The 19,292-nt window shown below is 45.1% G+C and overlaps 1 protein-coding gene across 1 annotated transcript in view; it reads left to right on the top strand.

Annotated features, from left to right (window-relative positions):
• The window catches only part of CPB2 (carboxypeptidase B2), a 78,389-nt gene that overhangs the window by 20,740 nt on the left and 38,357 nt on the right, over positions 1–19,292 (top strand). Inside the window, exons 6-8 of the mRNA XM_077483238.1 lie at positions 264–365; positions 2,570–2,674; positions 16,391–16,501. Coding sequence (XP_077339364.1) covers positions 264–365; positions 2,570–2,674; positions 16,391–16,501 — 318 coding nt within the window. The remainder of the gene's footprint in view (positions 1–263; positions 366–2,569; positions 2,675–16,390; positions 16,502–19,292) is intronic.

Here is a 19,292-nt window from a genome sequence, read left to right as displayed (position 1 = left end):
AACTTGGGCATTGGCTTCATATAATAGAAAACACACTATGCTAAACACTTTCTTTCAGACCAAGTCTACTTAGGTTTATTTTTAAAGACATTGTTTTCACTATACTTGTAGTGATCATGGGGAAAAAAAATAATAATTTTAAGACAGTATACAAAAATAGGTGGAAAAAGCAGGTAGCTCTAGATAACAAATAACTGGACATAAATTATTGCACTAATTATGATTTATCTGTAAGCATGCTTTTTCTTTCATTTTTTTGCTAGATATACTACTGGATGGAGCAAATGACAGAGACACATCCTGATATGTTAGAGAGAATTAACATTGGAAGTTCATATGAAAAGCGTCCCCTCTATGTACTAAAGGTATACACAACTAAATACAATTGTAAACAACCCAATGAAAGCACCTCATTGTTCTGAAAAGATGAATAGTGAATATGTATTTTTTGGCAATAAAGGACCATTATTTCTAAATAAAATATTGTATTTGGATCACTGCATGCAGTTAAAACATATAATGATATTTTATAGAATGTTAAATCTAGTTTAGCTTCACATGCCTTATGCACTTACAACAGGCATCTTCAATTTCAATAGTTTAAAACAATGGCTGTGGTTTAAACCCCTTGCAGTTTGATCAAACCACTGTCACATTTGCTGGTCAACCTGGCTTGTGTGTAAGTGTGGAAAAAAATTACTTTTAAGTTGTATTAAACCCAAAAGCAAACATTTATCATCAGTGGCGGCCCATCCATGCAGGTCGTCCCCCTAATCCATGAGCCCAGGCCCTGTATCTACATGCAGGGCACCGAATACATGGATTCCAATGTTTTTTTGTTTTTTTTAAGCAATATTAAGGTGGGGGGGGGTGGTAAGTGCGGGGACAGACAGCCAATCGCCTGCATGGGGGGGTTGGCGGTGGAATGTCTTGTGTTTGCTGCCCCCCCCCCCCCCAAATATACAGCAACAGTAGCCACTGTTTATTATACTGCAGCTTACCAATTCTTTGATGTGGTGGCAGCATTTGTTTTCCTTTTTAAGCTGTGTTTCTTAAGTTTTCACCAGATGCTACCAGTAAGTCTGTTGTTTTTTTAACAGAAAAAGCTGTCCTACAAATGTAGCAATTAGCGGGTTGAGACAAACCATTTACCACTGACATGGGTACTTACAATGATCACATTTTATTTATGTAAGGAAAGTAAAAAAAAGTGTTGCTGTAGCTGCTTAAACCTGTTAGCTGGAGTTCAGCTTCAATTTGTTAGTGTATTTAAGTCTACTAGTACATCTAACACTCTGTTTCCCCAGACTGATATTAGTGAAAATAAAAAATAAAAGCTATGCACATATGAAATGTAGCGGTACCCTTGTAGGAGCTGCTGAGTATTGTGGTCTGTCTGTCACCCTGGCCAGCCAGGCACACACTTTTTCACTCCTCAGAGATAAGAAAGCAGTCCTTGCATTTTGTTTTTGTTTGTTTTATACAGGATATTAAACTTGGATAGGGATGGGGACTCATGAGATGCCCAAGTGATCAGAACATTGTAATTTGTCACTCCATATACATCTGGTATATACATCACTCCATTTCTCCTCCTGCACATCGCTTCCTCTCTTTTCCTCTCCAGACTAGCTAGCACTGATTTGGTAGGCCTGACACTGGCTCAGCCAGGCCCAAGGCAGGTGCCCTTTACAGTCAGGGACCGCCGGCCCCTATGGTGTAGCAAATAGAAAAGTCCCAGTGCTAGCTGTCCCTGTGGCTACTGCTCCCAGCCCCACCTCTATAGGCACTGCCAGCCCTCCTGGCTGCAGCTGCCCCTTTACACTGCCCTTGCCAGCCCAATCCTCAAGACTGGTCCACAACAGTCCTCTCAGGTGTGCCTCCCCAGTCCTCCTGATTGTGTGAACACTCACCAGCACTCCTGGCTGTCTCAGTGGAACTCCTGGAGACTTGCCCGACAGTGTTCTCCCGCTGTCCTTTTTTGCTCTTCCTGTGCCTCCTGTCCAGGACACCTCCATGCTTCCTTGGAGGGCCCTGTCTGCACCTGAGCCAAAGCCCAAGGTCACCCCCCCCCCCAGACTGGGGAGCTTCCTCAACGGGCCCCTGACAGCTTAACACTCCATCTCCATTCTTACGCCTGATTAACTGCTCCCCAGCTATGCTGACTCTGGGTATTTAGGGAGGCTTGCCCCCTGCCAATCCAAGTTTTAAATTGGTCAGGGCTCCTTAGAACACCTCAGGTGGCTCCACCTCCCCTCCAGCCTCTCTTTCTAGAAAATACTGGAACATTCTAAAAAGAAGTAGGAGGTCCTAGTGATGCCACCTGTGAATCACCCAGCACTTACTCTGAGCCACTCCCAAACTAGATCACAAAACACACCCGGGATTGGCTACCAGCCAAGCCCGGAAATTTACCTGCACTAGAAAAAACCCTACACTAATTTTCTAGCACACTAGAGGGTGCCGCACATAGTTTTAGAATCTTATTAAAACCATTCCACATTTATGCATACTTTTATCATAAGTAGTTTCACTTTATTAATGCCAATGTAATTTTATTATATTTTAGCTATCTGGGAAAGATACAAATGTAACAAATGCCATATGGATTGACTGTGGAATACATGCAAGGGAATGGATCTCTCCTGCCTTCTGCTTGTGGTTCATTGGCCATGTGAGTAAAAGTTAGGCACTGAAACTTTTAGGGCTTGTTCAAACTATGTGTAGTAAAAAGCTTTTATAAAAGGTAAGATTACCTGGTTTAGGAAACCTGCACACAGGCTTTTTGCACTGATGTTCTTTTTTGCTAGACTGCAGTAGAAAGAGAACTTGGCAGAAACTGCTGGCAATAGGGCTGTCTTAAAAAGAACCTGTGATAATCGAAATAACAAGCTCTGAGTACAGTGGTGTGAAAAAGTGTTTGCCCCCTTCCTCATTTCCTGTTCCTTTGCATGTTTGTCACACTTAAGTGTTTCGGAACATCAAACCAATTTAAACAATAGTCAAGGACAACACAAGTAAACACAAAATGCAATTTGTAAATGAAGGTGTTTATTATTAAAGGTGAAAAAAAATCCAAACCATCATGGCCCTGTGTGAAAAAGTGATTGCCCCCTAAACCTAATAACTGGTTGGGCCACCCTTAGCAGCAACAACTGCAACCAAGCGCTTGCGATAACGTGCAATGAGGCTTTTACAGCGTCCTGGAGGAATTTTGGCCCACTCATCTTTGCAGAATTGTCCTAATTCAGTTACATTAGAGGGTTTTCGAGCATGAACGGCCTTTTTAAGGTCATACCACAACATCTCAATAGGATTCATGTCAGGACTTTGGCTAGGCCACTCCAAAGTCTTCATTTTGTTTTTCTTCAGCCATTCGGTGGTGGACTTGCTGGTGTGTTTAGGATCATTGTCCTGCTGCAGAACCCAAGTTCGTTTCAGCTTGAGTACACGAACAGATGGTCGGACATTCTCCTTCAGGATCTCTTGGTAGACAGCAGAATTCATAGTTCCTTTTATCACGGCAAGTCTTCCAGGTCCTGAAGCAGCAAAACAGCCCCAGACCATCACACTACCACCACCATATTTTACTGTTGGTATAATGTTCTTTTTATGAAATGCAGTGTTCCTTCTATGCCAGATATACTTGGACACACACCTTCCAAAGAGTTCCACTTTTGTCTCATCGGTCCACAGAATGTTGTCCCAAAAGTCTTGGGGATCATCAAGATGTGTTGTGGAGAAATTGAGACGAGCTTTGATGTTCTTTTTGCTCAGCAGTGGTTTTCTCCTTGGAACTCTGCCATGCAGGCCATTTTTGCCCAGTCTTTTTCTGATGGTGGAGGCATGAACGCTGACCTTAACTGAGGCAAGTGAGGCCTGCAGTTCCTTGGACGTTGTTGTGGGGTCTTTTGTGACCTCTTGGATGAGTCGTCGCTGCGCTCTTGGGGTAATTTTGGGCGGCCGGCCACTCCTGGGAAGGTTCACCACTGTTCCATGTCTTCGCCATTTGTGGATAATGGCTCTCACTGTGGTTCGCTGGATTCCCAAAGCTTTGGAAATGGCTTTATAACCCTTTCCAGACTGATAGATCTCAATTACTCTCTTTCTCAATTGTTCCTGAATTTCTTTGGGTCTCGGCATGATGTGTAGCTTTTAAGGCTCTTCTGGTGGACCTTACTGTGTCAAGCAGCTCCTATTTAAGTGATGCCCTGATTGTGAACAGGTGTGGCAATAATCAGGCCTGGGTGTGGCTAGAGAAATTGAACTCAGGTGTGGACAACCACAGTTATAGTATGTTTTAACAAGGGGGGCAATCACTTTTTCACACAGGGCCATGATGGTTTGGATTTTTTTTCACCTTTAATAATAAACACCTTCATTTACAAATTGCATTTTGTGTTTACTTGTGTTGTCCTTGACTATTGTTTAAATTGGTTTGATGTTCCGAAACACTTAAGTGTGACAAACATGCAAAGGAACAGGAAATGAGGAAGGGGGTACACACTTTTTCACACCACTGTACATCATCTCCAGTATTTAGAGAGTCATTGACCAGGAACAATCATGAAATTTGGGAGTTTAGACTTTTCATACAGTGTCAATGTCGACAAGTAGGGATGGCCGAACGGTTCGCCCGGCGGTGGTTTCGCGTCGAATTTCGGCTGTTCGCCGTCTGCCCGGTCGGCGGACTATTGCCGCCGTTCGCCCGGCGGACTTCCGTGTTTACTGTGTAAAAGAACTTTGACCTATGATGACACATCCATCATGGGGTACAGGACAGCCAATTGAGACATTACAGCACATGGACACTTGGACATTCCCCCTAACTTATAAATAGACACGACGGCGGCCATTTTACATTCTTTCTTCTGTCACTATAGGGAGAGGTTGCTGTGTGGAGCAGGGAAAGACTTCTGTGACCCAAATCGCTATTTATTAGGTCCACAAAAGTTCTTTTAAGGACTGGTATCATGGTATAGGTGTTAGGTGTAGTTCAGGATATAGGTTTGAGGCACTGCTATTCAAGTCATTGTTGCAGCAGCCTGAGTGTCTTTTGTCAGTGTAGAGAAAGGGACAGGACGCTGTGTGCTGCAGGGACAGTCAGTGTAATCATTAGCTGTTACTATTAGGTCCACAAAAGTGCAATTCAAGTTATTGTTCCAGCAGCCTCTGTTTTGTCAGTTTATATAGGGACAGGCAGGAAGCTGTGTGTGAGGCAGTGAGGGACAGTCAGTTTAATCAGTAGCTGTTACTATTAGGTCCACAAAGGTTCTTTTCAGGACTGGTATGGTAATAGGCTTGTACACGTATAATATTCTTTCTTCCAAATATAGAAAGAATATTATACTTGCCTGCTGCCCTTCTGCTGCAGTCTGCTAATCATTCACAACCTACTTGTTCCACAAAGGTCCTTATAAGGACTGGTAAGGTCTAGGGTGCTACAGTACATAGGGTTGAGTGAGGTACAGTCTGCTATTCCATAAGGACTGGTATAGGTCCACAATACATAGGGTTGAGGTGCACTACTGCTGACCGCTGCCCTATACTGCAGCAGTCCTTCATCAGTATAGGGACTGACGTACAGTCTGCTAATCATTCACAACCTGCTTCTTCCACAAAGGTCCTTATAAGGACTGGTAAGGTCTAGGGTGCTACAGTACATAGGGTTGAGTGAGGTACAGTCTGCTATTCCATAAGGACTGGTATAGGTTCACAATACATAGGGTTAAGGTGCACTACTGCTGATCGCTGCCCTATACTGCAGCAGTCCTTCATCAGTATAGGGACTGACGTACAGTCTGCTAATCATTCACAACCTACTTGTTCCACAAAGGTCCTTATAAGGACTGGTAAGGTCTAGGGTGCTACAGTACATAGGGTTGAGTGAGGTACAGTCTGCTATTCTGTAAGGACCGATATAGGTCCACAATACATAGGGTTGAGGTGCACTACTGCTGACCGCTGCCCTATACTGCAGCAGTCCTTCATCAGTATAGGGACTGAGAGTTTTGTCACAGGGTCATTTAAAAAATGACAGGCAGAGGAAGAGGCAGGCCCTTCCGCAGGGGTGGTAGGGGTAGGGCAGGAGAAACAGGCTTGAGCCAAAGTGGGAAGTTGCAGAAGGTGCGTTCAATTCATTTAAAGGACGCACCAGACTTGGTTGAGTGGCTCACTCAGCCTTACTCTTCTGCACCCTCCTCATCCTCTCAATCTGCACCCTCTTCTTCACTCTCTGCTATGTGCACCCCCAAAGACACTACCACCAACAACAACACCACCACCACCACCACCACATACCTTCGGCTTGAGTCACAGGAATTATTTTCCGATCCATATCAAGACATTTCTGATGCGCAGCCACTCTTGGTATTGGATCAGGAAGAGGAGGTAGCAACAACCGCTACTCAGCAGTCTGACGACAGTACCCAGATCAGCCCAAGGAGGAGGTTGGTCCGCGGTGTTGCTGCCTACTCCAAGATCTCTACTTATAGCGGTGGGGAAGGTGACGTCGATGATGACGTGTCTAGTGATGTCACGTGGGTGCCCACAAGAGAGGAAGAGGAGGGGAGTTCAGAGGGAGATATGGACCAGCAGGTAGGGAGGAGAAGCAGGAATAACTTACATTGCACAGGAGGGACAAAGCAGACTGCAAATGTATCAGGAGCGAGTCATCGACCATGTACGGTCACATCTGGTGCTCCCAGGACACCGGCACATGGCTCCGCAGTGTGGGCTTTTTTTAACGTGTCCGCTGCTGACAATAGCGTTGCCATCTGCAATCTTTGCAGTCAACGCATTAGTCGCGGTAAGCCCAACACTCACCTAGGGATGACCGCCTTAAGAAGGCACATGAGCAGCCATCACCGAGCCCAGTGGGAGCAACGGAACACACAAAGCCACACTCCAGGCTCTCACCGTCCAGCCTCGTCTTCTACTTCTCCTTCTCCTCTCTCCTCACAATTGTCCTCCACTCCACCTTCCATCACGCCAAGCTCACGTTTTTCTGCAAAAAGGCAGGCTTCCGTGGGCCTAATGTTCGAGCGTAAAAAAATGATGAAGCCGGATAACCCTCTTGCCCAACGGTTGACGGCTGGCTTGTCAGAACTCATAGCCTGCCAACTACTGCCATATAAACTGGTGGACTCGGAGGCCTTTCACAAATTTGTGGCCATTGGAACACCACAATGGAAGGTCCCAGGAAGGAAGTATTTCTCAGAGCAGGGCATCCCAGAGCTATATGGCCATGTTCAGCGGCAAGTGAATGTATCTCTGGCACACAGTGTCGGTGCCAAGATACATCTGACCACAGACACGTGGTCTAGCAAACACGGGCAGGGAAGGTATATCACTTTTACTGCCCACTGGGTGAACCTTCTGACAGCCGTCAAGCATGTAACCCGTGGCACCCGTGTAGATTTGGTTTTACCACCACGGATTGCATGCAGGCCTGGCTCTTCTTCTCCTCCTCCTCCTACTCCATCCTCTTCCCTCTCCTCCTCGGCTGACTCCTCCTTTTCCGCTGCTAGCGTCTCTTCCGCTGCGCCGCCCAAGCTCCCCAGAACCTATTCGACATGCCAGGTGAGACGTTGCCATGCCGTGCTGCGTCTGTTGTGCCTGGAAGCCAAGAGCCACACTGGCCCGGCACTCCTTTCAGCTTTGCGTTCACAGGCAGATCAGTGGCTAACACCGCTCAATTTGACAGTTGGTAAAGTGGTGTGTGACAACGGTGCCAATCTGCTTAGCGCATTGAAACAGGGCAAAATTACGCATGTGCCATGCATGGCACACGTCTTAAACTTGGTCGTGCAGCGATTCGTTGTCAAATACCCTAGGGTCCAGGACATCTTGCGGCAGGCAAGGAAAATCTCGGCCCATTTCAGAAGATCTTACACGGCCATGGCTCGCCTTGCTGACATGCAGCGGCGACACTATCTGCCGGTCAGACGTCTTATTTACGATTGCCCGACGCGATGGAACTCAGCCTTCTATATGCTTGATAGGCTGCTCCAGCAGAAACGTGCAGTTAATGTCTACCTGTATGAACTCTGCGGCAGAACAGGTTCTGGGGAGCTGGGTTTTTTTTCACCGCGCCAGTGGCTGCTCATGCGTGATGCATGCAGACTTCTGCGGCCATTTGAGGAGATCACCAAACTGGTCAGTCGCAGCCATGGCACCATCAGTGACATGGTGAGTAAGAAGGGTAGTGGTGCGCTGTACACAAGGAGGATATATCTATTGATAAAAGCAATATATAAAATTCGCAATGGGGGGATATCCAGTAAACAATACAGGTCTGGGTATGTCTATGTGACTAGTTTAAACAGCAACACTCATTTCTACTAATAGTCCACAACATAAATACATAAAATAGTGAAAATTCATATAAAATCCAAAGTGCAACGTGTTGCGATCCTGTAGTCGCATAAAAGTGCAAATATTCCAATGTGCCGCTGTGGCTGATAAAACAATAATGTTTGTTGCTATTAGTGTAAAATCTACAACATAAAACCGTGAAATAATAAAAACAAGAAAAAAGAAGAAAAAACACAATATAACATTCAAAAGTGCAGCGTGTTGCGATCCTAAAATCGCATAAAGTGCAGGTGTTCTGCTGTGGTGCACATAGGCAAACCTTCAAACATAAATAATAATTCAGTGACAAAAAATATAAGTGTATCAGACAAAAAGTCAGTTTTCAGTGCAAAATGCTGCGATTATTCTCAAAATCGCATAGGATGTGACTTCTTCAACAAGATATACGATGTGGAGCTGTTGCAATGGGAAGGGCAGTGGTGCTGGTGGAAGGGGATGTGGCCTTGGTGGTCCCGTATATACCAGTAATGGATGTCCCCTTACCTTACCGCTGTAAGGTAACAGCGTATATATAGAGAGCTTTTTGGGATCCTTTAGCAGAATTTTCCCTTTAATGTGGGGTGCCCAGGTCCTGACCAATGATATGGTCCCTTTAAGGGGGTTTCCTCTGTGGTATTGCAGTCAGGGTTCCTCAGTGGTATGGCATATACATGGGTTTAAGCAGAGATGGAGGAAGAATACTCCATAGTGTAAGATGCTTCAACAGGTTTATTGTTATTAAAACAGTTTAAAAATACTCACAAACAAACAGTCTGTACAAGCAGTGTATAAACGAGCTGCGGGCTCGGTCTACGTCACTTCCTGGTTGCTGTGTCCCGACGCGTGTTCGTCACGGGTCACATGACTTCATCCCCTGATATCCCCTGGTATAAAATTCCCCTGGTATAAAAAGCATAAGGGTCAAGGACCAGTACTGGGTGGCAACGTACTTAGACCCCGGTACAAACACAAAATGGCGGAAATGTTACCGCCGTCACAGAGGGCTGTCAGAATGGAGCACTTCCAGGCCTTGCTTCGAGAAATGCTGCATTCTGCTTTTGCGTGCGCTGGCAGAGGAGCAATTCCCACTCCCAGAGAAGGAGTTGCGGGTACCAATCCAACAGCGCCTGCAAGAAGAGGCCGGTTTGAAGATGTGTTGGTGACTTCGGATATGAGGTCATTCTTTCAGCCGACCCATCGACAGGTGTCATCCGGATCCAGCATCAGGGAACGCCTAGACTGTCAAGTGTCCGACTACACCGGGTTAACGGCCGATGTGGACGCTCTGAGGAGTGATGAACCCCTGGACTACTGGGTGGGCAGGCTTGACCTCTGGCCAGAGCTTGCCCAATTTGCAATCGAACTGTTGGCTTGCCCCTCGTCCAGTGTCCTGTCCGAAAGGACGTTCAGCGCAGCAGGTGGGATCGTGACCGATAAGCGTACTCACCTAGTTCACGACAGTGTTAACTACCTCACATTTCTAAAAATGAATGAGGCATGGATCTCGGAGGAATTCAACACATGTGACCAGTAGACCATGTATATGTCTATAAACAATTTTTTTAATCGAGCACACAGACCTTCTTTCTTCATTTGGCTCACGTACAAAAAAAGCACACCGTACTATATGCCCGTACCCTCCTCTTTGAAGAGGTTGATCGGTGTCATATTTCTACTGGGGCTGCTTATTATGAGGGGCTCCCACCATCCCTGTGCTGTGGTGACTTCCTCCTGGGGCTGCTTATTATGAGGGGCTCCCACCATCCCTGTGTTGTGCTGACTTCCTCCTGGGGCTGTACCTCTGCTGTGCATATGTTGAGGGGCTCCCACCATCCCTGTGCTATGCTCATTATGAGGGGCTCCCACCATCCCTGTGCTATGCTCATTATGAGGGGCTCTCACCATCCCTGTGCTATGCTGACTTCCTCCTGGGGCTGCTTACGGTGCAGGTGTCAGTGCTGTATATCACGGTGCTGGTGTCAGTGCTGTATATCACGGTGCTGGTGTGAGTGCTTTATGTCACGCTGCTGATGTCAGTGCTCTCTATCACGGTGCTGCTGTCAGTGCTGTATGCCAAGGTGCTGGTGTTAGTGCTTTATGTCACGCTGCTGATGTCAGTGCTCTCTATCACGGTGCTGTTGTCAGATCACTCTATCACAGTGCAGGTGTCATTGCTGTATGTCACGCTGCTGATGTCAGTGCTCTCTATCACGGTGCTGCTGTCAGTGCTGTATATCACGGTGCTGGTGTTAGTGCTTTATGTCACGCTGCTTATGTCAGTGCTCTCTATCACGGTGCTGGTGTCAGATCACTCTATCACGGTGCAGGTGTCATTGCTGTATGTCACGCTGCTGATGCCAGTGCTCTCTATCACGGTGCTGCTGTCAGTGCTGTATATCACGGTGCTGGTGTTAGTGCTTTATGTCACGCTGCTTATGTCAGTGCTCTCTATCACGATGCTGGTGTCAGATCACTCTATCATGGTGCAGGTGTCATTGCTGTATGTCATGCTGCTGATGCCAGTGCTCTCTATCACGGTGCTGCTGTCAGTGCTGTATATCACGGTGCTGGTGTTAGTGCTTTATGTCACGCTGCTTATGTCAGTGCTCTCTATCACGGTGCTGGTGTCAGATCACTCTATCACGGTGCAGGTGTCAGATCACTCTATCACGGTGCAGGTGTCATTGCTGTATGTCATGCTGCTGATGTCAGTGCTCTCTATCACGGTGCTGCTGTCAGTGCTGTATATCACGGTGCTGTTGTTAGTGCTTTATGTCACGCTGCTGATGTCAGTGCTCTCTATCACGGTGCTGTTGTCAGATCACTCTATCACGGTGCAGGTGTCATTGCTGTATGTCACGCTGCTGATGTCAGTGCTCTCTATCACGGTGCTTCTGTCAGTGCTGTATGTCACGGTGCTGGTGTTAGTGCTTTATGTCACGCTGCTGATGTCAGTGCTCTCTATCACGGTGCTGTTGTCAGATCACTCTATCACGGTGCAGGTGTCATTGCTGTATGTCACGCTGCTGATGTCAGTGCTCTCTATCACGGTGCTGCTGTCAGTGCTGTATATCACGGTGCTGGTGTTAGTGCTTTATGTCACGCTGCTGATGTCAGTGCTCTCTATCACGGTGCTGGTGTCAGATGACTCTATCATGGTGCAGGTGTCATTGCTGTATGTCACGCTGCTGGTGATCATCTCCTGCACCCTCTTCTTTGCCTACCCTGACCTTCCCTCTGCTCCATTGCCTTCATGCGCTCCACAGTCCTGAATTGTCACAACAATTTCACATATAAAAAAAATGCTTGTAGTTGTCGATCCCAGATTTACCTCATACATGTGTTATCGACAAGCATGTTCTAGGCCAGTGATAGTAAATGTAGCGCTAGAAGCTGCTTGAGTATTACCCAGATAGTCCTTACTTCTTACCTGGCAGGCAGACACCAGGTACACACACTTTAGCTGGATGAAGTCAAAGATCAGACTAGGGGTGTTCTTTTGTAGTTTTATTTTAGAGGAACTTGGATAGGGTAGGAGATTTGCAGTAGGATACTCCAGAACAAAAACGTTGCACAACTTGAGGAATCTAGAATTGAGCAGTAGGTGAAGTCACTTGCTGGGAACAGATAACAGACATCTCCTGTGTAGCAGTATAGAAATAAAGAGTATGAGTAAAGTGTCTTGTAGAGGAGGACAGGTAGCCAAAGCTCTTCAATTTACTAGCCAGTAGACAATTTTCTTCAGCTGGACCCTCGGCTGACTGTACTAGCATAAAGGGGTAGCCAGAAGAACTGGCCCCTAGATCTTTTGGTCTGTACTCACAGGAGTCACAAACAGATCCTCTTCAGCCAGCTCTTCAGAAGCAACAGGGTCGCTCCTCCATTTTAGATTCAGACCTTCAGGTCACCCACCTGAGGCCGCATGGCAGCAGGTGCCAGGGGAGGCAATCTGGTGCACTCCACTCTCTGGGAAGAATTTAGAGCTCACATGTTCTCTGATTATATAGGTCAACCCCAGTATGCCCAGGGGCACCCTTCCTGTAATTGTCTGAGACTGCTACACACTCATGCTGCCTTTTTGCCTAACTCCCACCCATGTTCCAGAAAGCTCTACTAGTTTCTAGAAGGTGGGAGGAGCCCTAGGCCAACTTAACAGTACCAGAACACCATGAGCAGTCCTAACTAATTAATTGCAGCATTCTGTTAGTCAGAATGCTGAAGATAGATTTGCCTCTAGCCCCATCGTTAGGTGGAAGAGAAAATTACACTAATCTAACTATTTACATCCTTGCACCTATAGTAGGAGGATGCTACATAAAGATAAGGATCACAGCCCTGGAACTTTAACTACTTTCTCTACAACTTACAAGGTAAAGTCCCCGGCCCCACCTCCCAAACCAGGGTTGATAAAATCTTTGATTTTTTTTTCTCCTTGTCCAGCCTACCCAAATTAGACCCTCTATTAAAACCCAAACTATTTACCATTACACAGGAGCAGGATACACCAGGCAGGTGCCACTAAACTTACTCAGATGACCTGACCATACAATAGTAAAAGACGTTACTCCCCCTATACTTTTCATCATCACCAAAGCTTTTAGCTCCTAAACTCACAACTCTCCCTTTTACCAGGACTCACTAAGGACTCACATTTCAGTTACCCTAAAGAAGGGAAAGAACCTTCCTCTTGTGCCAGTTACAATCCGATCGCTCCTCTAAACATACTTCTCAAATTTGTGACAAAATCCCAGGCCACTTAACTCCTTCCCCACATCTCAGAATTCATCGGCTCGGGCCAAGTTGGCTTTTTTCCTTCCTGTAAGGCCGCATACACACGCGCGGACTGTTCGCCCAACTTTGTCCGTCAAACAGTTTCGGCAAACAGTCCGCTCAAAATTAGCATGGACGGACATGGCCACACACGACGGACGAACAGTTTGCTGAAACCGTGCGCGATGACGTGAACGGCACGTACGACGGGACGAAAAATACGACGTCCTATACACTGCATTATAACTTTCGGCGTGTAAATCCTTTCTGAGCATGCGCGGAACTTAGTTTGACGAACAAGCCTACACAGGAGCGGACTGTTCGCTGAAACAAGGTTTCAGCGGACAGTTTTTCGGAAATTCCGTAAAACCTTGTTCGTCAAACTGTCCGCTGAAACTGTCCGCTGAAAGCCCACACACGAGCGGACTGTCCGCCCAAACACTGTTCAGCGGACAAAGTTGGGCGAACAGTCCGCGCGTGTGTACGCGGCCTAAGACCTGTGACAAAGTTATCAAAATGCTCAGCCTAACATATTCATATAGCAACTCCAGTACCCCAGGTTTTGACCAACACCAGAAAAACCAAACCCTTTGATAGGGTAAACTGGCAATTTATGTAAGCCATACTAAAACATACTGGTCTGGGAGATAACATATGGCACTAGATTAAAGCATTATACAGCATTTCATGAAGATCAAGAAGGAAAGAAGGAAAGGGTTAAGTTATGTGTGTATAGTTCCTGGGCTTTTTGGTTTATGCCATCACACCTGTGGTATAAAAAGGGGTAAGGCTGAGGTCCAATGCGCTTGGCTTAGCTTAGCTTGCGGTCTTGGCCCTCACTGTGAAGAGGGACTACTGGTCTTGTAGTCTGTTGAAGGCATCGGGGCTGGAAAACATCCAAGCATGGGAGGTGCCGCAATGGACTAATATCTTGCAGAGGTATGCCTAGGCAGCCACACACCTATAGTTAGTGTTAGGGATTGGACTGGTTCATATTGGGCTGTAATGTTGGAATCTCTTCAGTAAAGTTGCATCAACTGTTCTAAGCCTGGTCTGAAGTTATTAAAGAGGTGCATGTGGATTCTGGCATATCAAAACAACCAGGGTCTGTATAGCACAAAGAAGTATGAAGTAACACCACTACATAAGGGTTATCTAGGCAAGACAAGGAAGAGGAGTGTAGTTGCCAAGAGTAACCAAGCATAAGTTCAAGACACAAAGCAACCAGTCATTGGGCGTGATACCTGGTAAAGATGACTGGTCCACCAGTAGTGAGGGGGTCGATGTTCTGGGTCCCTACCACATGAGGTCCATGCTATGTGCATGGCGGGACCCCATTCTGCTACTGGGAGTGAGATAACAAAGGAATGCTGGACTAGTGGAGTGAGTGCAGGATCAGCATGTCCCTCCCAATGCAACATCTACCAAGTTACAGTGTGTAGTGACAAGGCACAAGACACTTCACAGAGGGACTTTGTATGTTTTTTTTACTGCACACAGTGACGGCTCACCTCTAAGTCAGGAAACTGCCTTAATGTTAGATTTATCACCTGACCACAGTCCCCGCCTGGTTCTAGACATCTGCGCGAAAGGTACCCCCTTGTGCAGGACGAAGTAGGCTCCACCCACAAGCTTCTACTTGGTCCCAACTTGATACTGGACCATGGCTTGCTCACCTCCTGGTGCTGTGATCCTGAGGACCTCAACCTGGCACTACCATGCAGCAAACTACATCTCCGTCATCAGGAGCTTTTGGAGAAGTCTGGTTAGTGCTTAGACTCTGCGCCTTGGATGAGCCCACATCATCCTCCAGGAGGACTTGCTTGTGCATTTATCCTGCTGGTTTCTGTGTGCCCCTTTCCACTGCTATAGCTACTGACCTCCAAGCCTGACCCCTGACAGTGACAAACATTTAAGTGCAATTAAAACTGAACCTTAAATCCATCTTCTTCACTAGTTTGCCCACTCTAGGTTCCATTCTGCTTTGTCCTCACAAAATTCACTCTTCCAACCTTCACCACTTCATCCACTCTACCTTTTGTCCAATTACATTCAGGAGATAGAGTGGATACCCTCCACCATGGCTAGTATGCAGACAGTTTTTCCAGTGGCACTCAGCCCACTGCATCTATACCAACTCCTTTATCATCACAAAGTTTACCTCCAATTGCAGCTGGATTCAACTTGATACATTTCAATTACCCCCTTGCTCAAGCAAAACATTTCCAGAAGGAGACAAAATACTTTAACATACGTATGGTTGGTGGGAAAAACTGTTTAACCTCTGGGCACTTAAACCCCCCTCCTGCCCAGACCAATTTTTAGCTTTCAGCGCTGTCACATTTTGCATGAAAATTGCGCTGTTATGCTACACTGTACTCGAATGAAATCTTTATAATTTTTTCTGCACAAATGGAGCTTTCTTTTGGTGGTATTTAATCACCACTTGGGTTTTTATTTTTTGCTAGACTAACAAAAAAAGACAGAAATAAAAAAGAAAAATACGTTTCATAGTTTGTTATAAAATTTAGAAAATGGGCAATTTTTTTCCTTCATTGATATTCGCTAATGAGGATTGACTGATGGGCACAGATACGGCGACACCGATAGGCACTGATAAGACAGCGCTGATGGGTGGCACTAATGAGTGGCACTGATAGATGTCATAGATGGGCACTGATAGGTGGCACTGATGGGCACTGGTAGGTGGCACTGATAGGCAGCACTGGTGAGGAAGCACTGATTGGTGACATTTATAGGTGGCACTGGGGGCACTGGTATGTGGCACAGAAGCCTCTGCAGACTGATGTCCCTCTCACAGCCGCTGGTGATCAGCTACCAGCGTGAGGAGAAAAAATGTACATCATCGTCAGTTTACATCACATGATCAGCTGTCATTGGCTGACAGCTGATCACGTGGTATGGTATCGGGATCGACCGCTTTCTCCGATCTGTGATCAGCCAAATCTCATAGACTCGCTGGTCACAGAGCGCGCATCTATGGACACCCTCCCGGCAAATTAGGTCTGTGCTGTAGCCGTCTTTCGGCTATAGCACGGACGGGATTGATTGTGTTGTGAAAGAGCTGGTTAACCTAGACAGCTTTGCTTTACACATTGTCCTCCACAGGCATACTGAAACCTTCAACACACATTTTTTTGATAACCAACAGATACTTTTAAAGGCTGTCTATATCATATATCATATATATCAGAATCAGAAAAGAAACAAGTTCTGTCATTTACAGTCATATGTTTTTGTCTAGGCTGTCGGTTTCTATGGCGTGGACCTACAAATGACGAAACTTTTGCAATATACTAACTTCTATGTATTACCAGTGATGAATGTAGATGGTTACCACTATTCATGGACTACTGTAAGTATATTATGTGTCATAAAACAGTGTTTATTCTGGTGATGATTTTTGTTTATTTATAGAAGTAACTTGCAGGTGCTCTCCAGGCAAACCACCACTCCATCAGCTAGCGTCATTTCTTCTAAGTTAAAGAAATACTGGGGCTCAAGTTGTGCCCTTTCTCATCGTTGAGTTTTGCCAGCAGGAAAAGCTCACCGCCGGTAGAATACAATAACCCTGTGGGAGAGATTCTAGTGTCAGTGTTGATGGGGGAATCAAGTCAATTAATTTGCTTGCACCCATGGTGCAAAGAAAGAAAATGGAATAATCTATGGCTTGCCTTAGACAAATGTATAGGTAGGGCTTATTTCAAGTAATTAGGTTCACCATGGTCATAATGCCAGACTAAGCAAGGATCATTCACATACATACATACATACATACCTCTTTATAAATGTGGTGTATTTCAATGGGGAGATTTAGTGTTAAAGAATATGTTAACTCAAAATTTAATATTCCTGATATGTGCCTGCTGTACCATGTACTAATATGGGAAATTATCCTGTTCTCTCTGTATTGCTTCCTTTGTGTGAAATGCCTGGTGTTCCTGCTAGTCCCTCTGCTTTTCTATTAAAAACTGACCACACTAGGCATGAGAGAATGAGAGAACAGCTTCAGTGTTCAGTTCTCTAGCTATGCAGGGAACTCCGCCTGCTCTCCGCCGATGATCAGACTTGGCCTGTTTTGACCCCCCCCCGTCTTTCACTGGGAAGTTCAGTAGTGTACTGCTGTTTCTCTTCTCCTAGCTCTTATGCAGCTGAGAACAGAGGGTATGTGATCACTTATAAAGAAGGGAAAAAATGTGTTTATGTTTTTTTTTCATTTCTATTTTAAACTGAATGGGTTGTTTTACAACGTGTGGATTTACATATACTTTTAAACAATGAGTATATACAGTAAGTATCAATCTGCTGAATGAATTGTTTTACAATGTGAGGATTTACATAAAACAATTAGTATATAAGTGTCAATCTGTCCAACTGTGACTGTTTCAGGGCTCAACTAGGGCATAACAAAAGTACTTTCCATGCAGAGTATACTCAGAATAGACAAAACATAGCAGCTCCGTGCACACACTAAGGCCCCTTTCACACGGTACAGATCTGTGATGATCCGCTTGCTCAGCGGGGATCGCTCTCCTCTATGGGGATCCGGATAGAAAAATAGGATTTTCTTCCGTCTGCAGAATCGGACCATAGGAGAGACGGACGATATCGGGTGTCTGCGGATGTTCATCCGCAGACACCCGCTATCCCATAGGAATGCATGTATGTCCGTATTTCATCCGCAAACGGATGGATCTAATACGGACATAAGGTCCGCATGTGTGAAAGGGGCCTAAGGCTAATATCTTAACACAGTTAAGAATAGTAATTTTTTAAAAAACATGTGAGCATTTGCTTCAGTTATTTAATCATGTGAAAAGCACTGTCCTGGACACTCACTTATGTGCAAATGCATTACAATGAATATTCACACATTTCTGGAGTGGAGATTTGCAACTCCTTTAGTAAATGATCTCAATTCCATCTGGCTGTTTCATCACTTCACAGACAAGAAAACATCTACTAATGACCACTTTGTAAAAAAAAAAAAAAACTCATTACACTTCTACAAAAAAAGTTATATACTAAAACTATAACTTTTTATTATCGCCTTATAAAGCTGGATGCAAAGCAGAGACATAAAAGCAGAATTGTAATACAGATATAAAATATTAAACTGATTTTTAAATGTTAGCATATGTGTCATAACCTGGCCCAATATTAGCCTTCTGCAGTACCCTGCACAGCTGGGCTTAGCCTGGGAGAATAAGGAAAAAATGTTACAAGACAATTTGGCTTTACTGCATTGCTCAGTGCTGTCAATCTAACATTGGAAAGTTTCTGACAGGAGGCAGGAGTGAGTTATGTAAGTCAGAAAGTCCACTCAGAAAATTAGTGGCAGTTCAGTGACCAAGTTGCCTAAATAGCTTGCAGTGAACAAAACTGATGCTACTGACCTAGCAATGTTGTCTTGCAAATGCATCTGGATCACAAACCTGGTTAACAAAATAACAAATGATTTGTCAGATAAGCCACATACATATAGTTTTATGTTTTATGTTTTTTTGTGGTTACAAGGTCACCCTCCTTAAAGCAGATCTTCACTGCATCTGAGCAACACAAACCCAAAACACGAATTTTTAATATTCAAAGCATACTCCCCCATCCACCAATGTCTTCATCATTTATTTCGTTAAAAAATTACTTTGAAAAACACCTACCTAGCATTTATGACTGTGGCTATCTTGAGTAAGGGTAAACGAATATTGTAGCTAGCAGTTACTTTATGGAATTCAACTGCTCTTAGCACAGGCAAGCATGCAGGTGGGTGTGCTTAGCTGGGAAAACCCTCCTCCCCCCTCCCCTCCTGAAGACTCCTGGGATGTATGACATCATATGCCTAGGTAACAAACAAAGTAGTAACAGAAGAAATGTAAAAAAAAAAAAAAAAAGTTTAAAACAAGTAAATGCGATACATTTCCCACCTATTTACTGATGCTAGCAGCATGAGGAAGAAAAACATTTAATGTTGATTGGGAGAGTGACGTTCCACTTTAATAATACTTTTTAAAAGCTGCACACATTTTGGGGAATCTTAGCTGATGAGAGGAATAAATAAAGCATTAAAGCAGGGCTTAAAATTTCAAGTCTTGAGCTACTAGCCAGAGTTACTCGCCACCAGTTGCCCATCCAACCCCTACCCTGCC

Source organism: Lithobates pipiens, unplaced genomic scaffold (genome assembly GCF_037356315.1).
Source record: "Lithobates pipiens isolate NorthernLeopardFrog02 unplaced genomic scaffold, aLitPip1_a1.2 Scaffold_16, whole genome shotgun sequence".
NCBI lineage: Eukaryota > Metazoa > Chordata > Amphibia > Anura > Ranidae > Lithobates > Lithobates pipiens.
The sequence above is the reverse complement of the archived record's forward strand: the minus strand, read 5'-3'. Positions and strand labels throughout refer to the sequence as shown.